The sequence below is a fragment of the Phasianus colchicus genome, chromosome 1 (genome assembly GCF_987193195.1).
Source record: "Phasianus colchicus chromosome 1, bPhaCol1.hap1.1, whole genome shotgun sequence".
Taxonomy (NCBI): domain Eukaryota; kingdom Metazoa; phylum Chordata; class Aves; order Galliformes; family Phasianidae; genus Phasianus; species Phasianus colchicus.
This window is the reverse complement of record NC_143436.1, coordinates 85,122,408-85,144,899: the sequence shown is the minus strand read 5'-3', so window position 1 is coordinate 85,144,899 and position 22,492 is coordinate 85,122,408. Positions and strand designations below refer to the sequence as shown.

General features: G+C 46.1%; 1 protein-coding gene across 2 annotated transcripts; it reads right to left on the bottom strand.

The window, feature by feature from the left end:
- Positions 1–368: 368 nt before the first annotated feature.
- On the bottom strand, positions 369–13,490 carry DRD3 (dopamine receptor D3). Of its 2 annotated transcripts, none has more exons than XM_090150689.1 (7): positions 13,416–13,490; positions 10,644–10,932; positions 4,753–4,865; positions 3,442–3,584; positions 2,767–2,963; positions 1,613–1,958; positions 369–1,270 (listed from the first exon to the last, which is right to left on the bottom strand). In XM_090150689.1, exons 2-7 carry the CDS (start codon positions 10,923–10,925, stop codon positions 1,074–1,076), a joined length of 1,278 nt encoding a protein of 425 aa, XP_090006815.1. In that variant the 5' UTR covers positions 10,926–10,932; positions 13,416–13,490; the 3' UTR covers positions 369–1,073. The 2 variants fall into 2 exon arrangements, with proteins under 2 accessions (XP_090006815.1, XP_031468966.1); XM_031613106.2 differs by having other exon boundaries at positions 10,644–10,935; positions 13,416–13,487.
- Between the last annotated feature and the right edge of the window lie 9,002 nt (positions 13,491–22,492).

Below are 22,492 nucleotides of genomic sequence, written 5' to 3'. Positions count from 1 at the left end.
CCAGCACCTCTAAGCAGATGGATTAACACTACCACATGCCTGTTTAGCATAGCTGAGAAATGAATTTACCACATTTTCAGAATTTGTCTGCGGGAGGTGTTTGCAACAGGCATTGATTTCTTTCCCAGTTTCACTAGTGCTTCACTGTGTGAAGCCTGGAGAAACACTTCCCTGCTTTGTTCTGAATGAGTAAAAGGCAAGCACTAATAATGACCTTGTGTGGGTGCCTGGGAGGATGATAGCTTCACAGAGGGAAAGTGCTGAGGGGGCTACCAATGAGAAAAGGCTTATGGCAAATGTGGCAAACAGATCCCACAAAAGCACCAAAACTTCCAATTAGATATGTGTTTTATTGGATTAATGCACTTACAATACAGTATGAAGAGCATCTCTCCACGCAAACTATACATGCTGTCCACTAGTGTCCCACCCCAAAACCCATCAAACAAGAGAAGGACAATGTTTTGGCTTTGTATTAGGAAAGAAAGCACTGCCTGAGTGGAGGAGCCAAGGTGTAGAAGGCATAGACAACTTGTAGTTATGCCCAAAGCTGTCAAACAAGCGTGGCTAACAGCACTGCTAAGCTGAAGCTTGGGAGAAAGAGCTGGGGCCCCTGGTGAGTCTCTCTGGATCCTGTACAGTGAGAGGGGAAAACGGGAGAAACATCAGGACTGTCCCAGGATGTGTTTTTCTGTACAGGGAGAAGAGCATTAGACTGCTCTGGCATGAGACCAGCTGACATGGCCTAGCAGGACTCATCTGGTGTTTTGACCTAGGAACGATTGGAGATGGATTTGTGAATACCACAAGGAAAGGAGACCATGGAAGTACTACTCCAGAACAGCTGTGGGAAACTGGGCCAGCCTGCATATTGACATCTGGGTTGACAAGGGGACTGATGAGCTGGCCTGAGGTGCTAGTTATTTCTTATTGGAGGGATGTTATCAAAACCGTTTCCCCAGGGCAGTGCTGTGAGAGCAGGTATTGCAGCAGTCAGGATGAATCCTTATTCTGGTCGTGCTTTGGATGAAGTTCAGTGCATTCCCGATCAACCAGAAATGCTGGCCCTTCTGTCAGCAGCAGAGGATCTTGAGGAAGGCTCTGCGGAAGTCAGTGTTGAAGGTGGTGTAGATGATGGGATTGAGGGCGCTGTTGACATAACCAAGCCAGGTGCTGGCACTGTACAGCCCTGGGGGCACATGGCAGGCCAGGCAGTGGGTGTTGAGGATGTGAATCAAGAAGAATGGCATCCAGCAGACTATGAATGTCCCTGAGTTTAAAGAAAGAAAACAAACTCTGACTTCAGAGAGAATCAACAACTTGGAAAGAGGGCCCTCATTCCTGACCCTTTCACTATTTCTCTGCAGCCCGGTACACCTGTCTGCCTTTGGTAAATGCAGAAGGTGACATTAATTCCTGACGGAGAGGGACTTTGCAAGAATTCAGGTTCCTCAGAGTCAGTTATGTGAATGAACAGTACTTTAGATGTGGCCTGCTGACAGTGGCCAAAACTTAGGAGGAAAAACTACTGCCTTATTTTAAAGAGTTATGATGAGGCTGCTTTATTTCCCTGTTAGTACTCAGTTAATGAGGGGAACTGGCTCTCACTCACCCAGAACAATAGCCAGCATCTGTGTAGCCTTCCTCTCCCGAAGCTGGATCAGCCGGGGCTGCTGGTGCGCTAGCTTCAGAGAGCTGACGGTTTTGCCATTACTGAGCCTTTGTACCTCCAGGCCAGGATTCCTACTCTTTCTCCTCTCTTCCAGCCTGTTGTGTTGTGGAGTCCCAGGTGTCTTGCTGAGAGATCCATCTTGGCAGAAGCTGCGGTACTGCTGGAGGCTGAAGGCAGTCAGCAACTTTCTTTTGGTAGACATCTCGTGGTCTGAGCATTTGAGGTGGAGACAAGGGGAAAATGGGCCCTGGCATCTGTTTGGCAAAGTTTTCCTCTTGATGTGTTCCTGCAAAAGAGGATGCCACAGAGGAGCTTGGAACCATCTCATCTGTTCATTAGGTCAAAGGATGATGAGAAGAGTTGTAGGAGTTATCCTTAGCCTGTATCATTTATTGGGTGCTAAGACTAATCTCTGGGGATGGCACAAAATCTAGTGATCGGGTCTGGCCTTAACTTACCAGAAGGATGAACCATAGCGTGACAGCTCTCTGCCTCTATCCTGCCAAGGAGAAGCATGAGAACAAGAAGAGTTGAACCACCTGCTCTGCTAACATCTCACTTGTGCTGTATTGGCCTTGATAACCTAAACATCCTGACCCTTTCCTAATATAGCTTCGCTCTGAGAAAATGGTTAAAACAAATGGGCTAGCATGGCTTGCATGACCAGGTGATCCCTTTCAAATTACTGTGTTGGTTCCCTTGAGCATTTTGAACTCTTAAGTGTGATGAATAAAGATTTTTTATTAATAATCTAGGTCATAAAAGTCTGTGAAGCCTCAAGAATGAAACTTAGAGTAAAAATCAATAAATGAATATATCAGTTTCATTGGCAGAGAAAGGAGAGCTCAGGCTGTGCTCTCTTCCAGTTGCCTGGATCCAGAGGCAGAGATACACTTGGGATATCTCGTTTCCAGAGTGCTAAAAAAGAACTTAACCAAAGCTTCTGCAACTCAAATACCATGGTATATGAAGGATGGGATGAAAAGATGTCATATCCCTTCTTTGAGCTTTCCATCCTGTGCTTTGACCCTCTGAAGAGATGATAAATGCCCCGTCCTTTTTGACAGTTCCTACTGTGTTCATGTGGATCTTACTTTGTGTGTAAAACATGGTTTGGTGCTGGCGTTGTAGCTGCACTGCCGAGTGAGGGTTCTCTTCTTTTGCCTTTGTCTTAGCACAAGGTAAATCCGGACATAGAGCAGAAGGGTCACCATGAAGGGGAGGTAGAAGGATACCAAAGAGGAGTAGATTATGAAAACAGGATTGGATATTGAACAGACACTGGGATCCCCTGGGGAGGAGAAAAAACAGAGAGGAATGGCTGAGCTGCTTCAGTTTATTGGAAGGAGGCCCTGGTGTATTGGCAAAGCAGGTAATATGCTGACTGAGAGAAAAGGGTAGTCTAAGGAGTGCAAGCATCTCCAGTCTCCTTTATTGCAAATCATACTGTGGCCAACCCAGTCACCTAAACGATGTTTAAAACTGGCTCTGCCTCAGACCATCTAGCATGACCCATCATGCATCTACTTGTTCTTCTGGCCAACAGCTGTGCCCACTTCTCTCACTTCAATTTCCATCCTTCCTCAGAAGGTCCTTTCTCCTTTGTCCTTTCTCCCATTCCTGACATCTTCCGAGATGCTCTTTCTAATTCCCTAAAATCTCCTATAGCTTCAAAAACCTGCAGGTTACATGCTAAATGAGCTGGCCATATAAAGGGCAGCTCCGCTGCCAGCCCCACCCTGTGTGCTATTGTTCAGGATGTCACTTACCTGTAGTATTGAAGCCGAAGAGGAGAGGGCATGAGACTGCAAATGCCAGCATCCAGACTACTACGATCATGAGAGAGACCCTCCTGCAGGAGCTCTGCCCAGTGTTATACTGGTACTGCACTGGTTTCACCACTGCAGTGTATCTGTGAACCAAACCAGCTCCACAAAAAGGAGAGGTAAGAATGGCGGGAGGAAAAGCATCAGGTTTCAAAAGGAGGAAGGAAAGCAACAGAGGGGATGGCATGGTAGAAGTGATGAAGAGATGGAAGAGGAAAGAAGGACAAATGATGGATTAGCAGTTTGCGGAAATGATAAGCAGGGTATTGTGGGGAGGAACAAAGGAAAACAGAGTTAGTTGGCAGCACTGGGGAGAAATGCGTGCAGAACTGCTGGCGTGAAGCTACAAGATTTGTGGTACCAGATGGGCCCCTCAGCCCCCCAGGGTTACATGTGCACTGCTGGGAAGGAGCACTCTCTGGAGCAACCATGGCCCATTCTGCTGTGCCTTAGCTGCCCTCCCTGGTCTTGGTCATGTGGACAGCCAGATGATTGCCCACCAGTGTGTATTCAGGAACATTTGGGTGCCAGGGTGCCCTAGAAAACAGTTCCACAAAGCTGAGATTTGGAAACCTCAGGAGTCTTGGCTTGAGGATCACCCAGTGGCAGAACTGAACTGAAATGGGGAAAGATGCTCCTATGGAGAAACAGTGGTCCAGCCCATTGCTGAGAGCTCCCTCTTTCGTTTAGCTTTGAACCAGAAATTACAAAGGTACAGTATATTGTGCTTCTTCCTTCCCCTTCTGATCCCTGTAAGGAGGAAGTGTAGGGCCTAGCTCGACCACATGTGCCAAGGTCTTGGCTCCCAACTCTCACTGCTGCCTAGAAAAAGCTAAATTTTAAGACACAGAAAAACAGGACAGGGCTGAAGATTATGCAGCAATAATCTTCTCCCCTCTGTATGTATATGGCAGGACTTCCTTTAGTATATCTTCCTGGGGAAATATCTCTACTCAGTGGGAACTAGATGATTGATTCTGGTTTCTACCTTCAGAAGGAATGAGGATGTGGCTGTCAATGCATAATGCTTTATAGCTTGTGTATCTCCACCTTTTCTTAAGTGAAGACATCTTCTAGCACACAGTGGGCTAAGCCATATTCATAGCTGTAGAGACAGTGACAGATCTGATGGAAAGCTTATGTTCCTGAGGATGCTGGTGCTGCCTGTGCAAATCCCACATCCAAATCCCTTACATGGTTATCTGGGGCCTACACCCCCCCTGGGCTATTCTCCTGTATGTACCTGGTACTCACCTGTCAATGCTGATGGCACAGAGGTTTAAAATGCTGGCTGTGCACATCATGACATCCATGGTGACAAAGACATCGCAACAGATGCGGCTGAAAGTCCAGACTCCCCCAGTTACCTGCATCAGGAATCACAAAGCTGTCAGCCCTCTTCTTCATCAAGTTCTAAAAAGTTATGTATAAGAGGGTGCTCTCCTCCAAGCACCTCAACATCAAGATGAATCTGTATTCACTGCGATGCTCAGGGCGAAACTGATGCATCTATATTATGTTCTGGATAACATGTGGTGAGTCACAGAAAATCCAGGAGCTGAATTTAACTGCTTTACTTACTCTTACAGAAAGAGGCAGTGTGCAGAAATAGACAGCAGCTGTCCATTTTCTTATGGCTTAGCATGATAAATTGAATTAAATACGATATTACTGTATACATTCTCTGATAAAGAATGATCTGAGGAAATCTAAGGGCTAAAAGTGTTCCTCAACTTATCTGTTGGAGCTCTACTGGAGTTCTTTTGTAGCCACTGAGCTTGAAAAACGCTGAAAATCCTATGCATTTATGCATGAAGCAAAGACCTGAAACCCGAGGCTTCTCCAGAACCTCATCTGGATTCTTATCTCATTTACAGATTTCAATTATTAGATCTGAATGAGAATCAAAAGCTATTCAGATAAAGGGTTTTGGGTCACCACCTTGTCTAGCTTTTGTTCCGCTTGCTTTGAATTTTTAACCAGGAAAGCTTAGCTGTAGCCAATCTTTGTGATGGAGAAATACATTTTTGGCCCAGGTGTTGAGATCTTCGCAATTGACATTTCCATCTGACAACAGCATGCTCCAAATACTGTGTGGTACTGCTGTGATGGGTCAGCTCTCCTCGAGGCTGCAGTAGCAGCCTGGCTCAAAGGGAGGTGGTCAAGGAGCATCTGCTCCTTGCAGGAGATGAACAAGGAAGCATCTTGCTCTAAAACAGATGGGCCTAATGAATGAATACAGCTAAGATCTGAAGTAGTGCATGTAGTTTTGGGGCCCAGCATAGGAAAGACACTGATGAACTGGACTAAGTCCAGCAATGGGCCACTGAGATGGTCCTGAGGGGTTGAAGCACTTGTCTTGTGAGAAGCTAAGGGAACAGGCCTTGATCAGCCTGGAGAAGAAGTGACTTTGTGGGGACCTAGCAACAGCCCCTCAGTATCTAATGGGAGGTATTAACAGAGTTGGAGCCAGATTACTGAAAAGCTAGGCTTTTCTCAGCAGTGTGTGGTAGGAAAAATAAGAGACAACAGGCATTCACCGAATGAAGAGAGGTTCAAAGTGATAATGAAGCACTGGAGCAGGTTTCCTGGAGAGGCTGTGCAGGCTCCATCCTTCGAGGTTTTCAAGAAGCAATTGTATAGAACCCTGAACAGCCTGTTCTGACCTCATGGTTGGCCCTGGCTCAGGTTAGAGTGGGACCAGAGGCCCCCAGAATTGTCCTGTGATCTTGTGAATATGTGCCAGCAACCTACCTGTCAGGACTCTGGGGCCATGCAGCATAGAAAAAAGCTGATGTGACATGAAAGGTGTAACAGCTTCCTACAAATGACTTTTCTTAGAATGGGTGTGTGCTCCTCCTTCAGCCCGTTCCCCCATCTACATCACTTATGTTAGCTTATGTCATTTATTGTATCCTATCTCTCTTGGGAGATTTGTATCAGATGAAATGGGGAGAGGGTGATGAGGTGCTGGAACGGGTTGCCCAGAGAGGTTGTGGATGTCTGACCCCTGCAGGTGTTCAAGGCCAGGTTGGATGGGGCCCTGGACAGCCTGATCTGGTTGGTGGCAGTCCTTTTCCAACCTAAGCCATTCTATGATGTCTGTTATGTCTTTGATGATGTCTAAGACAAGGGCTAGACACTTGAAAATTCCCATACCAGGACAGGCTGGAGATGGTGCCACAAGGGGTGCCCTTTTCTTGTAGGTCAATGGGTCAACACTGTGGCAAGCATTGGCACCTGAGAGGGGTGCAGCTCACTGCAGAGAGAAACAGTACTGATGCACTCTGTATGGATTTTTTTTTTCAAGGTTGTTCAAGAAATCACCCTGAGAAACTGTCATGTTTTTGACTGTTCCTGTGTCACTACTCCTGCACACGGGCACAGAAACTTGCTGAGGTGAGCTCTGCCTTCAGGGTGTTCTCTGCTGGGCCCAGCTGCTGTATGTCAGAAGTCAGGCACTGAACCGACTGCCAGAGGAACATTAGATCCCCTAGCACTGAATGGATGCATGGGAGAGAAAAGGAAATCAGGCTACAAAACACAGAAAAGAACTGTGCTTTCATCTTCAGTTTTTTTATAAATTTTCCAGTACTTTTGGGGTGTTTTTGTTTCCTTTTCAAAAACAGCAAACAAAAAGAAAGAAGAAAAACAAAACCTACCTTAGAGATTTTCTGCACAATTAGAAAGCTACTAGATGTACAAACTGAAGGCTGCCCCTCAGAGACTTGATCAGATAGGTTCATTTTTTAAGGAAATCCCACATCATTTGTGCATTAGCTGCAGATTTTGAGACCTGCAGATTTTGAGACCTGCTTGCTCACTTTAAAACATCTAGTAATTATAAATGCTGGAAATCTTTGCAGTGAGACCTAATAAAGGATGCTTCTGTAGTGAGGCAAAATACAATGCAGTGTGTGTGTGTGTGTGTGTGTGAGAGAGAGAGAGAGAGAAACATATATGAAGTCTGAAGAATATCTCACCAGGAATTGCTGGCAGGTGTTTGCATGAAGCCAGCTGCTGCTATACCCTAGCAGATGTGCAAGCACTTAATGGAAGGAGTTTCTAAGGTCCTGAGCATATCTGAACACAGAGCCCAAAGAGGAATTCTGGGAATGTGGACCATTAAAACTGAAGAAGCCAATGGTGGGAATGGCTGTGAAATTAACCCTCCCAGGATGATGTATTCAGATCACATCACTTGTATATTAAGCTACTGCTTGTATTCAGGGGATGCTTGGCAGATCAAAATGTTGGGCTTAAAACCCATTCTAGCTTCCACCAGTCAGAATTAAAATGAGGGCCAGCCCCACAGACGTTGGTGAAGAAGCTGATGTTTACATACATGAGAATACAGAATTTATTCCAGAATTGAACAAAGAAGTGCCTTTTTATTATAGGCCTCGTTCATGCTTTCAAATTTTATTTCTGCTCTTTATTTTCTTGTTCCACTCATCTTTGTTACAGAAGCAATAACTTGCCATGGTTTTCATATGCTGGCAGGGCACCTATTCTTTACCCTCTAGAGTCTTTTATCCAGGAATCTCAAAGCACATTGCAGGTATTAATTGAATGTCACCTCACAACTGCATGGATGAGGTGGATGGTTAAATAATATTCTCCTCTTATAGATGATGAGAGCAAATCTCATAGAGATGAGCCGATACAATCTCTCATTACCACTCAGTGTGTGTACAACAGAACTGAGAACAGAGTCCAGGATGAAATCCTGGTTCTGTCAAAGACAGAACAGCTAATGCTTCCTGTGGACCATTCAGGTCAGGCTCTCACCTTGTCCTACATGGTGACCAGCCTGCTTTATCCACAACACTGCAGCATTATTATTTTTAAATTTGGGAAGTCTTCCAATCTAAAAACCATTTTTGTGCATTCATAAACTTATGCAAATTCATCACTCTCCTGAATCCCTAAAAATAAACAAAGGAATCTGTAAATCGTATTAAACTAATGATGCGTGGATAGGAATAAATTAAGCATGAACACAAAGTTGCATCAGGTTTGTAAGCAGCTGTGCCTCTAAGCATGATCACTTAAAGAGTTTTGTATTTAAGAGAAAGTTCTTCTTGGGGATGCCATTAGCACCATGCAGCTGAGAAATCCCACTTATGCTTTTGCATGGCCAGAGAAACTAAAAGCATGCGTTCAGACAGGCCAGCTGACAAGTGGGAAACTGCTGGGGGCAGAGGCTGCTCCACAGATGTGCCCCTGCGCACACACTCTCCACAGCAATAGCAACTGGTAAGTCTTTTCTAATGCAATGCATATTGTGATTTCTTTCAAGTCTGGAATTATGTTTGAGGTAATGGAATATTCCTGGATGAGCAGTCTGAAATTAAATTTGATTTTAATAATACTTTTTAGGTATAATCAAAATGCATACTCTATTTTTTTTTAATTGGGTTGTCTTTCCTCTCCTTATTTCTTGCTTTTTATTGTTCTTCCCTTTTTTATTGCCTCCATCTTTCCAACTCCCCTTTCTACCCCATGAGGTAACACCACCGAGGGACACACATCCTGCAGAGCAGCTCCAGGACTGTTCCACACAGATTAGTCCAAATATCACTATTAACTTCATTAGGAACGTGATCACACAAGCAGGATTATGATGCTTTGTTCTTTCATTCCACAGTGATGCTATACATAAATAATTAACCATCAATAGCCTTACGAATTAATGATGCTTGTACACAGAACAGACCCTTAATTTCTCTTAATCGTGGTCCTGCTTATATTGCAGCAGATACAGTTTGGGAAAGGATTGGTTTAACATGAGGGAAATGCCTGCACTCAGTGCCAAACTTTAGTTATTTCAAAGTGCCCTGTTGACAGACGAGGGCTGCAGACCACTACCATTCCACTGCTGCTTGATCAGATATCCTTGCACATGCACAGCTGGTTTGGCATTCACTGGAGTTGTCCTGTATTGTCCTACTTTCTATTCATGCACTGTATAGCCCATATACACAAGTTAAAATCCCTCTCTGTTGCTGCTTTGCTTTGTGGGAAGGAGGTCAGCCAAAGGTGGGCAGCTGTCACCAGAATGCTTTACCCACCCTCTGGCCTGATCCCACCTTGCCCCTTAGAGAAGGAGCACAAGACTTTGTAGAGATCATAGCTCAGAGGCTTGTTCTGTCTCTGTTATCATGGGAACAGGGCTGACAGGGCACAGCTGAAAGCTTATGGCTCATAGGCATTCACTCTAATTTTTCTGGATCTACCAATTTACTTGAGTTAGCATGAAAATGCTAAAGAGAACAGATATAAATGCCAGCTGTAGTGTGTTTTCCTGTATTTACTGTAGCAAAAATGTTTACTGCTGGAGTGGCTTCAGTATTTCAGAATTTTGCCACTGTGGGGGGAATTTGGAGTTCATCTGTACTACCCTGTATCTGACAATGTTCTTCATATTGTCACTGTCACGCTACTATAAATTTACACCAGCCCAATGTGCAAAACTTGGGAAAGTGAGAATAAGACCCTGAGGGCTTGATGAATCCTTTGAAGTTATTGTGAAAACCCTCACTTGGCTTAAAGAGATTTTGGAGCATGATCCTTAGCTTCATCTCTTTGTGAGCCTGCTTAGGTAATGTTATTTGGAGCTATCATCACAGACATCAAGGCTCTGAACCTCCACAAGAAATGAGGATTTGACCATTCTTTTGTTTTCTTGCCAGCAGGCAGGGATTGATCTGGACTCTGAGATGAGTTCCTTTAAGATATTTCCACCCCCTTGCCTCCCCGTCATTCCTAATCCATCATAGCGCCCACCCCTCCTGGCTGGTAGTAGCAGCTTCAAGGACACCCAAATTAAATGTTGTTAGCAAACTGAGACCCAAGCTGACATCACTGGAGGTAGCCCAGTTACCATTTGAACTAAAAGAGCTGTGCCAGAAAGAGGTGGGCTCAGGATATGTGCTGGTGGGGTGTACTTCTCCAGCTTGACTATGGTCTCCTAGGGCCACCCGTGGGCCACCACACACACCAGAAGTGCTCCAGAGCTAGCTGGGAGGCTGAAATGATAACGGGCGTTATCTGTCCCAGAGCTTGCCTATCCTGAATGTACAGTCATGCTAGTTAACTTGTACTCGGTTCAATGCTGTTTCACTTTTCCAAGATGTACTCACCTCCAGGTACACCACCCATGGCATCACTAAAGTAGCCACCAGCAAGTCCGCCACTGCCAGGCTTACCACGAGGTAGTTTGTGGTGGTTTGCAAGGTGCGCTCCCTCAGCACAGCTAAGCAGACCAGCACATTCCCAAAGATGATAGCCAAAATCAGGATGCAGTAACAGAGGGCATAGTAGGCGTGTGAGCGTGGCAGGTCAGGTTCTGTTGTGTTACCTGCTCCACAGGGAACAGAACTGGTGGTGTTAAGATGGATGCTGGCTCTTGTGAAGAGTGCCATGGGGATGCTGCTGCACAGAGAAAAAGATGAGTGAAAACTGAGCCACACAATAATTCTGGAGAATGACACGTTTTGGTAGATGGTATATGTCTGTCATATTTCATTTGTGATGCTACAAGTCAAATTCAGAGGTCTTTATTCTGCTCAAATAAAGGCAGAGCTTTATTTTACAGTCTAGTTTGTCTTGGTTTGTTTTTCATTGAATCTAAGCCAAAAGAAGAATGCAATATTTCACTTCCTATCATGGAACAATAGAATTATAGACTATCCCGAGTTGGAGGGGACGCACAGGGATCATCGAGTGCAACCCCCTGCTCCATACAGCACCACTCCAAATCCAAACCCTATGTCTAAGAGCGCTGTCCAAATGCTCCTTGAACTTTGTCAGATTGGGGCCGTGCCCACTGCCCTGAGCAGCCCATTCCATGCCCACCACTCTGTGGTGCAGACCCTGTCCCTCACCCCCAGCTGCCCCTCCCCTGACACAGCTCCATGCCGTTCCCTCAGGCCCTGTTGCTGTCACACAGAGCAGAGCTCAGCACTGCCCCTCTGCTCCCCTTGTGAGAAGCTGTAGGCCACCATGAGGCCACCCCTCAGCTCCTCTGCCCTGGGCTGAGCACATCATGGGACCTGAGCTGCTCTCCAAACCCCTTCCCCTCCAGACCCTACCCTATCTTCACAGCCCTCCTTTGGATGCTCTCTAATAGCGTGTCCGTCTCATTCTGTGGCACCCACAGCTGCACCCAGTGCAGGAGGTGAGGCCACATAGCACAGAGCAGAGTGAGACAACCTCTCCCCCTGCCCAGCTGGCAGTGCTGGGCCTGCTGCACCCCAGGGTATGGTTGGCCCTTTGGTCTGACAGGGCACTCCGCTGACTCACATTCAACTTTCAGCTTTTCATATTCAACTGTGTTCATCCAAATAGTTCATCTTACCAACGAATACAGCTGTGGAAAACAGCAGTAGTTTCAACTTGCACCAAAATCACACCAAACTACCACTTAGGCCAGACGGGCATAAGTGCAGTCTGAAACAAAGCAGTCCATCACACTTAGAAGACCCAACACATTTACCCAAATGGGAGCTTGAAGCTCCTATCTTTTCCCTGGGAAGCACTCTCCTTCTACCCTCATTAAAAAACTCTTTAATATCTTCATGCAGTTGAGATCTCAGCAGCCTGGCAGAGATTGCACCTGCACTGCTCAAGAAGGCTCTTGAACCCTGACAGCCTCACAGTGAGCACCACAGGCTGAATTACTCCTCTCCTACAATGTGTTCTCGTCCCAAGCCTTCTGTTCAAATGATGCTCAGCTTCAACCCTGCTTAGCATGCCAAATTTTTCAGTGCAGCCCCCATCTCATCCATACTGTGCTCTGTGTATTCCATGCCTGGCTGGAAGATACACTTCCTGTGCTGAAGAGCAAATCAACTTGTCATTTGGGATGGAATAATGGAAGGATGCATGAAGTAAGGTCTGCATTTTTTTTCTTACAATGGGCTTGTGATTGTGCTCGGGAACCTGCCCTTTTTTGATTCAGGAGGCTGATTTTCTCCTGATTTAGGATGCTAATTTTTACAAGGTATATGAAGGCTGCTGTCCCAGGGTTGTCCTATGGCATTCAATCCCTTTTATCTGATTTTTTTTTATTATTTTATTTTTTTTTTTACTAGTGCTCCCATTGCTAAACTCACTATCAGCATGACAAGTATGAAAGGCAAGGACAGAACATTGCAATGCCAGCACTATAAATAATACTCCTTGCTCCACCTTACCACTGAAGAGAACATCCACAGTGTATGCACTTGTAGCTAGCTGTGTAATAGGTGATAATTGCTCCAATCCCTTTCATAGAAGCATCCTTCAAACTAAACTACCCATGCCAGCCTGTCGCTGTGAGAGGATGAGGGCTGAACGAGATGGCAGCTGATCTTCCCGTTCCACCAACACAGACATCCTTCAGGACAGGGTGAACCCATCTCCTACCACGAGCGTTTCATCTGCAAGTGTACTTGCCTCCCCTCTCTGTCTTTCTTCTGCCTGACCCGACCAAGAAGTTAAGACCCCCGCTGGATGTGAAGAATTCATTTCCAGTGGAGCCAGCGTTGCTGCTGAGCCCAGGAACGGCGTTCCTCAGAGCAGTCCCGCTGCAGCCACCCAAGTCGGGCTCGCTGTACACCGAGACGGCTCCACTGTCTGAGGCCACGGAAGGCGAGGTCCGTAGCACTGGAAGCAGCTACCCAGCCCATAAGCAAAGCCACCCGAGAAAACGAACGAAAGGCACACGGCTTTCGTGCTGCGCAGTTTGATAAGGGGTCCCTCCCGTACCTCATCGCAACCCAAATCGCTATCATATCCCCTTCCGCCAGGAGAGCGCCGCTGCCCCCATCCCCGCCGTGCTCTCTCCCTCCCACCTCTTATCGGGGTGCGGGGGGTGAGGGCGACTAGGGGGGCCCGGGGAGAGGAAGGGGCCGGCGGCGAGTGAGACTTACCCCTGCCCACTGCGCCCCGCCGTCGCGGCCGAGCGGGGCTCGGGCTCGGTGCCGCCTCCTCCCCGCCCCGGCCCGGCCCCGGGGGCGGGCGGGGATCCGCGGTGGCGGAGGGGCGGGAGAGGCGGCGGGCCGTGGGGGCCAAAGCCCTTCTGGGGGTTCGGTGAGTGGGAGAGTGGGGTGGTGGGATGGCAGCTGCGGCGTGGAACTGAAAAATCGTTAAAGATCAAAGGAGAGAGGGATTTTACAAAGGAGAGAGTAACAGAAATCTGCCTTAAAGCTGGGATGGAAGATGGCAAGTGGAGGGAAAGCTGAATGGCAGGTTGGTGTTGGAGAAGTATCCTGAGCGCCTCAAAGATGCTTCCCGACGTGTGAGATGGGGTCCGTATGGCCCTGCAGTGCAGTGTCTGGGTTGGCCCTGAAGCTCCAAGTGGACCCGATGGGACTGGGCAGTACCCATGACCTGCTGCAACACAGCACGACAGGGCTCACCATCATGGGGAACAACCTTCATGCATCTGTGGCCACGTGCTGACTTGTGGTGGGCAAGAAGGAGAGGAGGCACTGCAGAAAGCAGTATTTAAAAAAAATGAGTAACCTTGATGAATATACCTTGGGACCATGGCTGGATAGTAGATATCCAGGATAATCTCTTTGTAAGTAAGGGTGATAGGAGAGACAAGATATGGAGAGCACATATTGCTACTAGAAGTGGGTGTTTTGAGAATAAGAGAATCACAGAATCACAGAATGGCCAGGGTTGGAAGGGACCTCAAGGATCATGAATCTCCAATTCCCTTGCCACACGCAGGGCCACCAACCTCCCCATTTAATACTAGACCAAGCTGCCCATGGCCCCATCCAATCTGGCCTTGAACACCTCCAGGGATGGGGCATCCACAACCTCTCTGGGCAAGAATCAGAGAATCATGTTTGGAAAACACCACTAAGATCATCTAGTGCAACCATTCATCCTGGTTGGGCAGTCTATAACAGATTTCCACCAGAATGCTAGCCTTGTTGGCCTTTCCCCTGTTCCTTACCCATAAGGACTTGATATCATCATTCCTAGTACTGAGTTCCTCAAAACACTCCCTAATACAGAGAGCCACCCACAGCCCCTCCTTCCTTACCTGTCCTTCCTAAAGAGCTTATCCATTGCAGCACTCCGGTGATGATTAAGTCATAGTTTTGCTCCTGCAGAATGGCTTCTAGCTCCTCCTGTTTGTTGTTCCTTCCGTGTGCTTTGGTGTAGATGTATTTCAGGTGGGTTATTGGTCTCACCCCTAACCCTTGAGAGCATGTTGCTCCTAAGCTCATCTTTAGCAAGTTTCATTTTCTCCCCTTCTACCTTCAAACCTAATTTTAATCCCTCTCAATAAGCCCCACAGACTCCTGGGTGAGAATTCTTTTCCCCCATTGAGACATTTGTCACCAGCAAGCCTGGTGCTGCATAAACTGCCCTATGATAAAAATAATAATAATAATAATAATAATAATAATAATAATAATAATAAATTCCTTTGATGGCACCAGCCTCTTAGCCATGTGTTTGTGAGATGGGCTTTCCTGTTCCTCAGTAATTTTCCCTACTACTGAAGGGATCAAGGAAAACATCACCTGAGCTCCCCCTCCTTCAGCTAACTGCTCCAATGCCCAAACACCAGCTTTAGCCTGTCTGGGGAAACTGGAAGTGTGAAATGCCCCACAGGGCTCAGTGTTGCCATGATCAGCACCAAACCTGTAAGCTCACACCCAGCCCTGCCCCAGGGCAAGCTGACAAATAGTGCTGGGTGACCACAACGAGCCTGTTCAGTCTCTACAGGTGATGTGTTCACAGGTATTCCTGGTGGAGGGCTTCACTGTCAGGCTGTAGAATGAACAACCCATGAAGGAGTCTACAGCCTGCTTGAGGGCCCTGGAATGGTGTGGTATGGACTGCGCTGACCACTCAACTTCAGCTGTCATCCATCCTCTACTGCCCACTGTCATGGAGATGTGTAAGCAAACTGTGCATGGAGTAGTTAAGGGGAAGCCCTCTTGTCCCCGCTGTGTAGCTATGAGCTTGGAAACAGTCCCAGATTGTGCTTAAAACTGGAGGGAGAAGGGCATGCCATGATGCTTCCTCTGTCAAGCGAGGGCTGTGGGAGTGGCAGGCTGGGTGCAAATGTCTGGAGAATGCAGCTCTGTGCAGTGGGGAAGAAGCTGCCAAGTGCTGGATACAACATTGCCTAATTTTAGCATTTTTAAATGCAGTTTATTTGTATGTGGTTCCTTAAGGAGTGTAGCCAGCAAGGTGTTTGTGTCAGCTCTAGGACACTTTAGGTCTCACAAGGTGCGACTGCAGTTTGCTTAATTCGTGTTGTCTGTTCAATAGATAATGGATAACCAAGAATCAATAAAGAGATGTGTCCTCACACCTGTCGCCCTCCTCTGAGGCAGGGATGTTTCTTGTTTTTCTACAGCAGAAATGCAGCTCCTCACCCATAGGCATTGCTGTTCTCACCTAGATCCCCACCTTGCAGAGTCTCAGTATTAAACCCTTCCCTAGCACATTTGCTCCTATGTTAGTAGATCTCTGGTGGTCCCTCTTCCAGCACCTCCTCACCTCTTTGTCCCAGCTGTCCCTCATCACAGCCCTGTAACCACCTCTGCTCCTTCCTATCTCTGTTCTTAACATTACACTGTCTTGAGAAAAATATAAAAATCTAACCGACCTTATTGCTGCTCTATGTAAGCTCTTTTGTATACTCCACACCAGTGTGGTTCTGTTCATGCCCATGGTTTCCCTGAGCCTAAGCACTGTCCGGGATACAAACCCAATGACTACCTTGTGTCTGCTCTGTGGCAGTGGTCTAGTGGAGCAAGATAACAATCCATGTGATTATTTAATTTAGATAAGATTGTACCACACACAGAGGCAGGACTGAATTAAATCATGCTGGGAATCTCAATTGCGATAGTTGCTAGGAGTTTTTTAATTTTATACATTCATTAATACGGTGCTCAGTGCAGGCATGTCCCGCCCACAGCCCTCACACAGCCTCGCACAGCTGTGTGCAGCCATTCCCTGCCCCACACCATGATGGCAGCGGCTCTTCCCGCCGAGCGGCCCGGCCCCTCAGCACCAACGGGACTTCGGTGCGCTGTGGCCCCATCCGGGCTGGGACTGGGACATGGGGTGCAGTGCGGTGCCAGCTCAAGTGGTGGCCGGTGGGGTCATGCAGTTTGTTACACTGGGCGAGCACGGTCCTGTGAACAGCCACGCTTCTGGTTTGATACAGGGATTTGAGAATGCGTTTCAAGATTGCTGAAAAAATCATCAAATTTTTAGTTTATTTGCAGTTCCATTTTCAATCAATGTAAGTACACCTGTGAATTTTCAAATGGAATGTATAAGTTGCAATTAAAAATTTGATCATGTCTCTTCACCAAACTTAGATCAGACCTCATTACCAGAGAGAAATACCCTTCACTTCACAGTCATACCTTATTTGTGTCATTGCTTTTGGCAGTATGTACATTTTCGAGCAACTGTTTTTAAAGATTAAACACAGGAAGAGTAAAATTTCATCAAAAATCTCTGACAGACACCTTGAGAGCTCACTGAGGATTGCAGTCACTGCCATCGAACCAGCCCGAGGCATTGGTTTGACATAAACAAGGTCATGTATCCCACTAATTTTATGGTTTTGTTACTCTTTTTTTTGTATACATTTTAATAAAATACATTAAAAATTAAAATAAGTTTTGTTACATTATATACATCAACTATGTTATATATTTAATGAGAACTGCTCCAAAAATAATGCTTCCTGTGTTACTATGTTGGCCTGCAACATCAGACGATAATGTTAGTGGGATGACAGTAGGGGTAGAGCCTTCCTACCAGCATTCCCTTACACGTTGTTGCTGTGTGACAGATGGCAGCAGAGGAGCAGTCTGACAGAATGGCATCTGATGTGAAAGTGCAGATGAAGCAAAGGTGTGGAAAAAATGGCACCTTGGCATTACTTTCAGAGCAACCTATGTGGCTCAAGACAATTCCTCTTCACTCAGTGCAGCCCAGGCAAGCCAAAAGGTTGGATATTCCTGATTTAGTGCAATGCCATTCTGATTCACTTTTCTCTTTCTCCCTATCCCAAAATCAAATATGTGGCACATGCTGGCCCCACTCACATATTGGACAGGGCGAATCCGTTGGAGGTGATGACATGGTACGACTGCAGCAATGGATCAGTAATGAGATGCAGGAAGCTGCACGTGACAGGATGTCACAGCTATATGCTAACTACAAAGGTGGGGTCAAACTCCTGCCTCTCCAGCTCCACCATAGGAGTCCATTAGACTGAGGAAGGCCACTGCTCCCAAGCCTGGCCCATTTCCTCTAAATCCCTCTGGTCTATTTTTATTCCCCAACCTCTAACACTGCCCCCTTCTTGTCAGTCACACTTGTCCCCAAAGCTTTTTGCGAAAGATTTCAAATAATTTGGATAAATCTTAGTGTTATCTCTTATTTTTACCCCCATCTTCCTGCCCATTCTGCCAGCCTTAATATTTTCCGGTGCTGTCTGTCCAGGGGCTGTTTGTGCACTCTTCTTCCTTTCTTACCAGTCCATGCTGTGTTCCTTCCTTCAGTTTACAGCCCTAGCTTCAGCACTTTACCCAGCTCCTGGGCCTCAGACAGATTCTTCCTGCTAGTTTGTCCCTCCCTGCCATGCTCCCAGGCTTCTCACCCTTCACCTTGCAACCTGTCTCTGGGTTTCTTGTCCCCCACTGCCCAGAAAAGGGCAAAAAACCTCCACAAAACAAACCACCAACAGAGGGTTTTTCACTGTTACTGGCTGTGCTTTCATGCCATGCTCATTCTCACTGCAGTCAGAGTCCAATATACACTGCTCAGGTGGAATACAACTTTCATTGCTTTCTCTGCCAGCCAGGATGAACATTGTTAAAAAGCTCTGCATTTTAACCTCAGGGTTTTCTAAGACCTGGCTGTATAAAGTCCTGAACTCTAACTGTGGCTTGCCGAATGGATGTAAACTAAGCTTTCTTGGGCAACACAACACACAAATTTCTAATTAAACTTCAGTTCATACCCATCATCTAAGCATGATGTGCCTATTCAGCTTTGGCCACTTCAAATATTTTACAAAACTTACTCAATTTTGCAGCAGCTTCCTAACGTGGAAGTCAGGCAGCTTCAGAGTAACATATGCACAGCACCTTGCAGAACCTGTACAGGCTCCTTGGAGAAACTGAGGGAAACCACTGCAGATCACATCAAATGGGATTCACAGGACAGTCAGTTCCTTTCCATTCACCTTTACCTTCCCTGTTCCTTTTTTTCTAGTCTGAGCAGAGGGGCTGCATCCTGAATCTGCATTCTAGAAGGGAATATTTGTCAGAGAAATTGCATCTACAGATGAATTTATACAGCAAAATAATATTATGACAAGAATAAGTCATAATATAAGTGCTGCACAGAGGAGCATTTAGGGGACCAAGAAGGTTAAGGATGAAACAGTGGGTCATGCAGTAAAGAGAATGTTTTGTAGGCACAGGAGGAAAAATGTCCAAGGCCCAGTGAAAAGGCAAGAAAAAGGGCAACAGTGTTCATAAATACTGTTATGGTCTTCAGGGAGAAGTTCATGTTCTCCTGCAGAGAAGCTGAGGAGCTAAGAGGTTGAACCTCCCTCCTGCTCTGAAAAATGCGAGGGACTAAGCTGATAGGGATCCCTCACATCCTGCTGTGAGGCACATTCTTCCAAAAGCTGGGGCTGCCAAAGCAACTGCCAAAGCCCAAACTCTAAAGAATGGTTTCCCCTGAGCACCCCATTTGATACCACACTTGGAGACAGGGAGTAGTGGTGTTTTTCCTGAGGGAAAAGTGTCCCATTCTAAATGGGAAGGCTCTCCAGAGCTGATGGAGCGAAGCCAGAGGCAGGTTGCTCATTTTGAGCTTGAGGAGGGGGTCTCATGACCCAAATCCAAGTTCTAACCTTACACAGGTGCTCTTCAGGTCAGCATCCTTCCTTCTCCCAACCCTTCCCTCAGCCTGGTGCTTTCCAGCAAACAGGATTTTGCCTTAGCTAAAAAGCCCATGCAAACATCTTGAATTGCTTGCAGCTCTCTTATTCCTGCTTACCTTTTCTATCCTAAAGATCAATAAGGTTCAAAAGTTTCTGATCCATTCTGACTTAAAACACTGAGAACATTAAACTGAGGACAGACAGCTAGACATATAAAATTAAAGCCCAAAGAGCGAGACAAGAAATTACACTGTATTCTCATTACATCTTCCAGGGGTGAGACCACACCTTGAATATTGGGTTCAGTTTTGAGATCATCACCATAAGAAGAAGTCTGAATTGTTCAAGTGCAGGCAGAAAAGAGCTAAGATGCAGGTGAAGATTCTAGAACATATGACACATAAAGAGCAGCTGACGGAACAGGAGCTGTTCAGCTTGGAGGAGACTGAGGGGAGATCTCATTGCTCTCTACAACTGCCAGAGATGAAGTTGTAATGAGGAGACTGTCGGATTCTTTTCTCAGGAGACAAATGATAGGATGTGAGGAAATGGCCTCCAGTTGCACTGTGAGAGGTTTAAATCAGATGTCAGGAATAATTTCTTCATAGAAGCATTGGTCAGGCATTGGTAGATGCTGTTCAGAGAAGTGGTGGAGTCCCCATCCCTGGAGATACTTAAGAGACATACAGATGTTCCACATGGTTTAGCGATGGGGCTTGGTAGGCTGAGTTGAAGATTGAACTTGTGGATCCTGAAGGCCTTTTCTAATCTAGCTTATTTTATTCAATGATTTAGCTGCTGTATACAGATACATTAAGTGGAAATTACTGTTGTGGATTTGGACAGTTCCCTGGCTGTGAATTGACACCCCTTTTTGTGCTTCCCCCTTGCAGACCTCCCTTTTCTCTCCTGCATCATCAAACACCTGCCATAAATCATGTACCTCTGCCTACGTCACCAAAATCTGCTTTAGTTTATTGAGAACTTTTCAGTGCAAATTTCTATTCTAGGCTGCCTCCTGGGACAGAAAATAGTGAGATTTACAGCTGGCTCTTTGTTTTTCCATTCTGTGTCTCTGAAGGGCATTAGAAGTCAAAGAACAATCTAAGGTGTCATATCTAGCTGCGTCTTCCTATTTCACTGCAGTTTGCATGCTGCTCAGGTCTTAAGATCTTACATTAAGTGTTTTTTCCTGAAGGAGAAAATAGCAGCTTAATCAGAACCATCTGCAGGGCACAATCTTTATTCAGCTATGGGGTAATTTACTTATTTCTGCTAAAACAAGCCAGTGGGAAACGAGGAGTTAATAAAAGAAAATATTCTGAGTTGGAAGGGACCCAACCTGACCCCACTGACACAGCTCCATGCCGTTCCCTCGGGCCCTGTGGCTGTCACACAGAGCAGAGCTCAGCACTTCCCCTCCGCTCTTCCTCCCACCTCTTTGTGTCATGAGGTTCCTGGAGAGTTCCTCTTGTGCTGATGTCCCCTCAGCTACTCCTTCCTATCTTCCCCAGAGACTTGCCAATCAGCATGCCCTTCCTGACTGTAAGCTTCCTTGAAGGAAAATCTGAAATTGCCCTTCAGTTTTAAGCTTAGTTTGGCCCGTTCACTTGGCCCTGAACTTTCAGTTGGAGTGAGAATGTCCTCTCATTCCCATATCCCACTCAGAGGGATTCAGGAATGAACACCCAAGGGAGGTTGGTTGTCCTTATTCTTTTATCTCTTGATCCAGAAACAAAATTCCTTCCCTTTCCCTTTTTTTTTCCCTTTCCCTTTCTCTTTTTTTTCCCTTTCCCTTTCCCTTTTTTTTCCCTTGCCCTTGCCCTTTTCCTTTACCTTTCCCTTCCCCTTCCTTTCCTTCAGATCTCCAAAGTGTTCAAGTAGTTTTTAGAAAGAACATTTTAATATCTCTTGATATTTCGCAAAGTAACAATACTAAATTAGACCAATTGAACCATAGAATCATCTAGGTTCAAGACATTGAGGATCATCATGTCCAGCCATCAACCAAGTTGCACTGTTAGACTGCATCATATGTCACATCCATACATCTCTTAAAAACTACAGGGATGGGAGCTCCACCACCTCACTGTGCAGCCTAGACCACCATCTCCATGAAGAAATTCTTCCTGACATCCAATTTAAACCTCCCATGGAGCAACTTGAGGCCATTTTCTTGCATACCAGTGCTTGTGACCTGAGAAAAGAGACCTACACTTCCTGACTGCAGATTCCTTTCAGATTGTTGTAGAGAATGATGAGGCCTCCTCACAGCCTCCTCTTCTCCAGACTGAACATCCCCAGTTCCCTCAGCTGCTCCTCTGTGCAGCAGTGGTTCCTGTTGCTGTCAGAAGAGCTTTGGTCCCAGGCTAATACACACATCAGTCATCACTGCTTAAGTTCAGCCATATCGTTATATAGCTGTTTTTGCTAGATGCCACATCACATGTAGACACAAAGGGAGATATATTTCCTGGTGGTCTTTCACAAAATGTCAGCTCAAGAGCATGTTCACACAGTCACATTATTCAAAAAATGGTTTTAGGACAGACCTTACAGGGTCCATGGTTTAGTGGCCATATGTATTGGGGACATGCCTGCTTCCCACCCTTGGTTGCCTGTGCTCATCCTCAGGAGAGAAAAGGAGTAGAGGGCTCTAAGGAGTGCAGCTGCTCTGCAGTTCCAGCACTGCTGCCAGGACTTAGAAGGGTGCCAGAAATTAAATTTCCCTGGCATTTTTTCAAATGTCATCCAAGGCTGGCACAGGGTGGTCTGGTAGCATTTTTCTTTCTCGCATGTAATTGCAGCCTAGTGGCCTTGTTAAAATACTTGATTTTATGATCTGTTTTTTTCTCCTAAGCAGCTGTTTATACACTTTATTAATGGTGACTAATTAAGTCCCTTGGATAAAGTCCTTTGGAAGCTATCCAAAGACATAAACCCAAATAAGCCTCGGCACTGTGATGAAACACAGTCTCTAAAATATCTTCCCAAAAGACATGTAAGCAGATAGCAGATGGACCAAAGAAGCGTCTGATGAAAAGGGGA